This window comes from Mus pahari, chromosome 17 (genome assembly GCF_900095145.1).
Source record: "Mus pahari chromosome 17, PAHARI_EIJ_v1.1, whole genome shotgun sequence".
In the NCBI taxonomy this organism is placed as follows: Eukaryota; Metazoa; Chordata; class Mammalia; order Rodentia; family Muridae; genus Mus; species Mus pahari.
Genome location: NC_034606.1, coordinates 49206783 through 49214592, shown reverse-complemented (window position 1 = coordinate 49214592; position 7810 = coordinate 49206783). Strand labels below are relative to the sequence as shown.

General features: G+C 49.4%; 1 protein-coding gene across 3 annotated transcripts in view; it reads right to left on the bottom strand.

Moving 5' to 3' along the window:
- The window catches only part of Pnpla3 (patatin like phospholipase domain containing 3), a 19920-nt gene extending 13282 nt beyond the window's left edge, over positions 1-6638 (bottom strand). For 2 of the 3 annotated variants that reach the window (XM_029547745.1, XM_021217406.2), the window contains exons 1-4: positions 6412-6638; positions 3231-3463; positions 1741-1806; positions 204-413 (exon numbers count right to left, since the gene is read on the bottom strand). In XM_029547745.1, the coding sequence (XP_029403605.1) occupies positions 204-413; positions 1741-1806; positions 3231-3463; positions 6412-6598 (696 nt within the window). In that variant the 5' untranslated portion in view covers positions 6599-6638. Of the gene's footprint in view, positions 1-203; positions 414-1740; positions 1807-3230; positions 3464-6407 lie in introns of all 3 variants that reach the window. The other variant, XM_029547746.1, reaches the window with a different exon arrangement.
- Positions 6639-7810: the final 1172 nt, after the last annotated feature.

Genomic DNA, 7810 nt, shown 5'->3' with positions numbered 1-7810 from the left:
TGTCCTGGAACTCACTTTGTAGACCAGGCTGGCCTCAAACTCGGAAATCCACCTGCCTCTGCCTCCCGAGTGCTAGAATTAAAGGCATGCGCCACCACTGCCCGGCGGCATAATCTATTTCTGTCTGCTCATGGAGGGACGAACTGGTGTCCCCAGCTATCTGGGGTGGGGGGCAGAGAGTGTCACCCCAGCACCCGGCTCACCTTCACATCAGACGGGAAGAGCGCTCTGGTCAGAAGTTGAAGGTTCCTAGTGCAGAGGCGGAGGCTGAGGTTGGTGATATTCACGTGGAAGAAGTTGGTGGACTTGACTTTGGGGCAGATGTCATGCTCACCGTAGAAAGGCGACACCGTGATGGTGGTTTTGGCATCCAGCACAGGGACATTGTCGCTCACTCCTCCATCCACGTATCGCTGTGAGGAAGGGGAAAGGGGGAGGCTGTGCTTAAGTGTTTTACAAGACACTGCAGCCAATAAGGTGGTCTGGGAACCACGCTTCCAGGAGCTTCTTCCTGACTTTCAAGGTCATGTGTACTGTTGCAAAGGATGCCCCGCCCCCATGCAAATGAGCCAGGCAAAGACACATGGAGATGAGAGTCCACTACATGGTATGCTTCTCATGTCCTAATGCCGGTGGACACCCATAGGTGAGTCCCTACTATGTGCATAAAGGGGCCATTTAAACGAAGGGCGTTACATGTACTGGGGATAATATGTGATATGAACCCTGCACCGAGGAGACACATGGCCACAGGTTCAAAACCAGACTCCCTTTGAAGATCTAGGGCAAGATATTCAATTGAGCCTGTTTTCCTGTAATACTTTTCTTTTGGGGAGAGGAGGTTATGGGCTGGCCTTGAACTCATGACCCTCCAGCCTCAGTCCCTGATTGCTGGGATTACCTGTGGAAGTCACTGTGTCATGATAGAGTCTTATGAAGCTAAGGCTGGTCTTGAACTCTTGACTCTCCTGTCTAGAGGAAAATCTAGACGTGCATTCTGGGGAGTGTAGGGACATTGCTGTAATGCTTCTGGGTCCCTTCCACTTAGTTCTAGAAAGATTACATGCCTACATTACATCACAAGAAGACTGGGGACCAGTATCAATATCAAAGATGTGCTTAATCGCTAGGGTCCCTAGCAGCCTAGTTCTGGGCTATTCCCACAAAGAACACACACATGATACATACACTCAGGCATATCTTCATATTTATCAAGAAACTTAAAAACAACAACAACAAAAGAAAATGTAGATTGTTTCACTCTTGGGTGTGATGATGATACTTGTCTTTTAGTCTTAGCACTTAGGTGGCAGAGTCAAGCAGAGGCAAACCCTCCGTGAGTTTAAGGCCAGCCTGGTCTACCGAGAGAATTCTAGCCAAAGTCACATAGTAAGACGCTGTCTAAAAGATTAAAAAAGAAATAGACAGCTACCCTGTATCCTCATGAAAATCAACTACCTAACAAGAGTACTTTAACTCCTAAGCATCTTACACTTTAATTAGGCCACCAGGAGGCTCCCTAGGGTGTTCAAGATCAGATTAAGGGAGCCAGGCCAGTGTATCTGGCAGACAGCAGGCAGGAGGTGAGGAAACTCCTAGGGGTGTAAGTCTGTGGTCAGTCTGCTGGGGATGTATGTCCTCAAGACTCAAGATCCCAGCTCCGCGGTTAGATACAGTCGTGGGAGCCAGAGCCCAGCCCCAAACACTCAGCTGCCCAAGGACCCCCGAACACTTACTTACCTCACCTCGGAAGGAAGGAGGGATTAGGCCAGAGAAGAGGGGAATGAAGCAGGAACACACCAGGGCCTGTGAGAAAAAGGAGTGGACAGTCACAGGGCACAGTGCCTCCCAAGGGAGCAGGGCAAGTGAGATGCTCTCTGCACACAGGAGGGCTTGTTGGGGGCTTGGGGGTTGCTGTTGGATGGTTGGCTTGGTTTTTCCAAGACTGGGTTTCTCTGTGTAGCCCTGGCTATCCTGGAACTCGCTCTATAGACCAGGCTGGTATCGAACTCACAGAGATCCACCTGCCTCTGCCTGCTGGGTGACAGTAGGCTGTTTTTGTTTTTGTTTTTAAATATTATTTATTTTTATTTATATGAGTACACCGTTGCTGTCTTCAGACACACTCTAGAAGAGGGTATCGGATCCCATNACAGATGTTTGTGAGCCACCATGTGGTTGCTGGGAGTTGAACTCAGGACCTCTGGAAGAGCAGTCAGTGCTCTGAAACAGCTGAGCCATCTCTCCAGCCCGTTTTATTTTTTTTTAAACCCTGGGTGAATGAATGACACTCATGTTTGTATTTGAGGCTCATAGGTCTCTGCAGCAATGGCAGGTCCTTAGCTTTACTAATCGCACAGTTCAGTCTTCTGTCCTTGACCCCCCAGGCTGACCACCCCGTTGACTTGGTGGCATAGGGGGCTGGATCGCACATCTCACCCAGGCACTACAGGAAGCACCGACCTGGGCCCTCCCTCAGAGCTCTCCTGAAGCCAGTTAGAGGTTATATAGAACAGTGGTGACCTAGATCACACTGTGAGAACCACTATTCTGGACAACAAACACAGTGTCCACTGAGAACAGATAGGTGTTCGCCGTTCAGAAGCTTCTAGAAATTCAAATGGAGGACCAGACTGCATCCAGGGATGCAGGACACTTGTACAGCCTCATAGGGAGTCACATTCACTCAAATGCAGCCATTCATTCAAGAACTATAAAAAGCATATATACATTTATATATATATATATATATATATATATATATAGGCTTTTTTATTATATATATATATAATAAAAAAGGCCAAATGTGGCATTTTGATATGGCAAAAATGATCTTCTCTGTGCAAGATCTGGTGATAGAAGCAAATAAGAATGGTTCCACCCTGGAGAAGCCTCATTCAAAAAGTCAACCTTACTGCATAGCATGCATATGTTGAGGTGTGGGGCACACCCAGAACCAGTTCTCTGAGTCTTAAAGGAGGAAAAAAAAAAACTTGTGGTAGGGTGCAGCTGAACAGTCAAGCACCTGCCTGGTGTGACCAAGGCCCTCTCTCCCATCCCAGCACTGGAAAAATGAAGAGAATTAAAGAGACCTGGCATAGTAAGGCTTCCAGTTAACAGACAGAGTCCCTGAATGTATAGCATTCCCATGGCCCCAGTCCAGTGAGACAATGACAGCCCTGCATTGTTGCGATTTCATGTGACCACACCCAGAGAGGCAAAATGCTTACATCCACGACTTCATCTTTGGAATGGAACTCAGACACCAGCACGTTCTCTCCATCTGACACCCTGGTGAGTGAGATGTAAACCTTGCCAGAAATGACCTGGTGGACATTGTCTGGGAGGCTCTCCCGGAGCCCGTCTCGGATGCACTTGTTAATGTTGAAGAATGGGTGGAGGGTGCTGATGTTGCGGCTCCTAGCTTTCCGCACGAGGTCCATAAGGATCTCCATTATACGGCCTGTGACAGAAGATAAGCACATAGAACAGGGTACCTACCACACTGGAGAACAGAAACCACGCAGAGGCAGAACTTGTGAACTGTGGCTGGTCCCAATTAAGATACCGTAAAGCACACCCTGTCTTTTGGTCAGGATTGGGTACATTCAAGGTGGCTAGAGGTGACACCCTATATTCCAAAGGTTTACTAGGTGACATTATCTCATTAACGGTAATTAACAGTCATTACAAACTGGTAATATTCTAGGTATGACTCAAGAGAATAATCAATTTTGCCCTTTTTTTGTTGTTGCTGTTGTTAGTTTTTTTGTTGTTGTTTTTTCAAGGGTTTCTCTGTAGTCCTGGCTGTCCTGGAACTCACTCTGTAGACCAGGCTGGCCTTGAACACGGAAATCCGCCTGTCTCTGCCTCCCAAGTGCTGAGATTAAAGGCATGCGCCACCACTGCCCGGCTGAATTTCACCCTTGTCTGACTTTATTCAAGGGAGCAACTAAAAAATATATAAAATAGCCTGTTGTATATGGTATTTCCTGAATGATGCTGGGGCAGGTCTTCCAGTGGTGCATACTCATGAGAACTCCACCTGCCTGTCCATAAAGCCACAAGCCACCAACATATCAGCACTCCAGCCTTGGCACAAATGGACTCAACATCAGATAGCACAGGAGAAATAATGCAGGCCTGGACCTACCCCTTACAGAAGAAAGCACTCTGCCATCTGTCTATACCACAGATTGACTTTAATTAAAAACAAACAAACAAACAAACACGATTATATATATGCATATGTGTATAGGAGCTATGGGCACCACAGGTGTGCAAAAACCCACGCAGAGGCCAGAAGACAGCATCACATTCCCAGGATCTAGAATTATAGGTGGTCAGTAAGTTGCCAAGCTGGTGTTCTGCAAGAGCAATAAGGGATCTTAACCACGGAGCCATCTCTCCAGCCGCTAGACTACCTTTTTCAAGGAGAGTAAAAATGTATTCACTTCTGGAGACAGAAAGGATTGTGTAAAATAACGTCTATAAAAATGCTCAACCCAGAAAAGGCTGTGTAAGCAGCTCGGCTCCATGTAAGACTCTAAGCCCAGACTTCCCAGATCGCACAGTAGGTACACGGCATATTCACGGTCCATCTGCCCTCACTCTCCAGATCAGCCCTCTTTGGCCAATCCACTCTGCCCTAGCACTTACAACAACATGAATCCTGGTTCCACAAGGCCAGGCATATCCCAGTCTTTGATCCAACTCTAATTCTGACTCCCAGCAAACCCTGCTCCAAGCCAACCTGCTGAGCCTGGCTTGAGGGTGAACTCACACACTTGGTGGCCGATCGCGCCTACCTCCTCTGCCAAGTCCAGCCAAACACTCAGATGGCTCCAACACCTGTGCCTGTTCCAAGCCCTGGGCAGCGAACGCACCTTAGCAGCTCCCACCAGAGATAATCTGTAGTTCTGTCCCTTCTCTGTAACCTGATAGGACAGCCTCAGGCTGTCCCTGTCTTCTGTGCAGACACAAACACCCCCACTTTATCAGTGGTTCTCAACCTTCCCAGTGCTGGAACTCTATAATACAGTCCCTCATATTGTGGTGCCCCCCCCCAAATATAAAATTATTTTCGATGATACTACATAATGTAATTTTGCTCTTATGAATCATAACATAAATATCTGTTTTCCAATGGTCTTTGGTGACTCCTGTGAAAGGGTCATTAGATCCCCCAGAGAGGCTGTGACCCACAGGTTGAGAACCACTGCTCTATATGAAAGTGGGTGTACTTAAGATTCCTGGGGTCAATGCATTTAAACCTTGTCCCAGTAATCATCCATCGCTATTGGGCTCAGAGCCCTCCATTTAAGAACTGCCTTTAGTGCCGAAGCCCAGGGCATGCAATGGCCACTGGGCTGCTCTCACTCCTGGCTCCCTCCTCACTGGGAAACAGACAAGCAGGCACACAGCCAGACTTGCTTGTCTTCTAATCCCTGAGTCTCATCGGCTCAGGGTCAGCTCACTGATCTCATCCAATGGCAGAGCTCTGCTCATCAGCAGGGGCTTTCCCCTGCCTGCCAAAGTCTCTCCCTGCTGGCTGTGGCCAGCGGAGAGCAAAGAGTAAAGTGTTACAGAGGCCCCAGATCAATGAGGGTTGGTGTGGGACATTATCGTGCAGCCTGGGGACCTTTGGGTGTCAGCAGTTCCCCCGTGGGCACTTAGCCAAGCCCTGCCCACAACCTCAAAAGCATCCGACTACAACACTGAGGAGAGAGGGCATCACATCCTAGTAGTTTAGGGGGGGAGAGGAAAGTAAACTCGCCTCCTCTCGCTCATGGGTGCATGGGCAAATGTTTAATTAGGCCAAGATTCAAATGCCCTGAATGTCACTGCCAGTGACATCGATCTGGGAAGGGCCGCTTGTTCAGGCTAGTGAAGACAGGAGAGGGTGAAACTGGACCTGTCTGGGAACCCAGTCCAGCTTCTAGGAAGTGTTCCAAATACTTCTCTAATCCACGTACCCCGCCCCTAGCAGCCACCTCTAAAGGCAACCGGAGCGTTGGACTGCCACCAAGGGTGTTCTAGTCTGGATGCCTTCTGCCCTTCCTGGCGGCACCCGCCATGGGACACTAGCCAGAGCCACACAAGGCAAACCTTCTGTGGCTCAGGGACCAGAGGACCCGGCAAACCTGCGTCGTTCCCTGCTGCTCAGGGATGACCCAGCTGGCAGGACCAGAGCGCCGGAGCGGGCCAGGAAGATGATGCTCGGAGCGCCCCGGGAAATCCCACGCCAGGTGACAGGCCCAGGGTCTCCAGCTGGGTGCTCAACGGCACCGGGAAGGATAAGAGCTCTCTGGACAAGTTTCTTCGGGCACCCCGGAAAGTGTTACCGATTCCCCAGGTGGAGCAACCCCTCCCCGCACGCGGGGCCTGGGTAGTGGCCGTGGACGCACCCACCGAGAGGGAGACTGCACATGAAGGTGACCGCGTGCAGTGCACCGGCCGAGCAGCCGAAGAAAGTGCGCGCATCGCGGAGGAGGTGCGGGGCGCGCTCGCTCAGACATAGCGTAGCCCCGACGTGGTAGAAGCCCAGGAAGCCGCAGCCTGCAAACGACAGGCTCCAGCGGCGCTCTGGGTCGTACATGGTGCCTGAAGCTCCGGGCGGCGAGGCAGCTCAGCTCTGCTCCCGGTGTTGCTGCTCTAAGCTTAAAGAGCGGTTACCGCCTAAGAAGTCCTCGGGTGACGTCACTGAGGCCCCGCCCCGCTCGGATCATGCAAATAAGCCAGTGGGAGGCCCAATGGGCGTACTGGACTCATGTCACGCTCTCGTGGGCTTTCCCAAATCCTAGCCTTGGATGCTTGCTGGGCAGAATGGCTCTTTTCATACCCTTTTCTTTCAGGTTCTGGATGGCACGTCGGTGGCACTCTCTCCTTTTCTTTATTACACGAGAGATGCCACTATCCACATATTGTCTTTCCTTTATTATCATGTAGGGTTTCTGTTTTTGCAGTTATTTATTTTGCTTTCTGTTCATTTTTAATTCATGGAGAGAGATTTTCTCCCTCCCTCCCTCCCTCCCTCCTTCCCTCCCTCCCTTCCTTCCTTCCTTTTAAAAAGATACTTAGGCTCCCCCCCCCCATGTGTTTGAGTATTTTGTCTGCCTGTATGTCTATGCACCATGGGTGTGCAGTGTCTCAGGAGGCCATAAGAGAATGTTAAACCTCCTAGAACTGGAGTTGCAGACGATTGTGAGCCATCGCGTGGGTACTTGGACTCCAACGCTGGTGCTCTGTAAGAGTAGTTGTGCTATCTCCCGCTGAACCATCTTTTCAGCGCCTTGTTTAATTTTACAGTACTAAGAACTGAACCTCGGCCCTCCTGCATGCTAGGCAAAGGCTCTGCCACTGAGCTGCTCTGGGCCTCTTTTTCTTTTAACCAGCTGCCTCCTTCAGGGACTCAGCCTGGACTTCAGCCTCTGGCCTCTTTGCCTCAGCCTCCTAAGTAACTAGGACTACAGGAAGACAACACCAGGCAGGGAGGACCTGAAGTTTCCATGTCAAAGTGTCACTTATAAATAAAAAATGTGTTTGGCCGGTGCCAATGAAGGCAGGAGTAAGGAAAGCTGGGAGCTAGATGGTTTGTGGTCCTGTCTGTGCCTCTTCTGATACAAAGTATCTTTGACCAAGTGGCTTAGACTCTCGATTTACTTTATGTATAGCAATACAATTTGTACATTACTCATTAATAGAATTTTTTAGTTAAAATTTATTTTTAATATTTTTATGTGTATGGGTGTTTTGGCTGCATGTGTAGCTATGTACCACATTCATGTTTAGTGCCCATGAAATCTAGGAG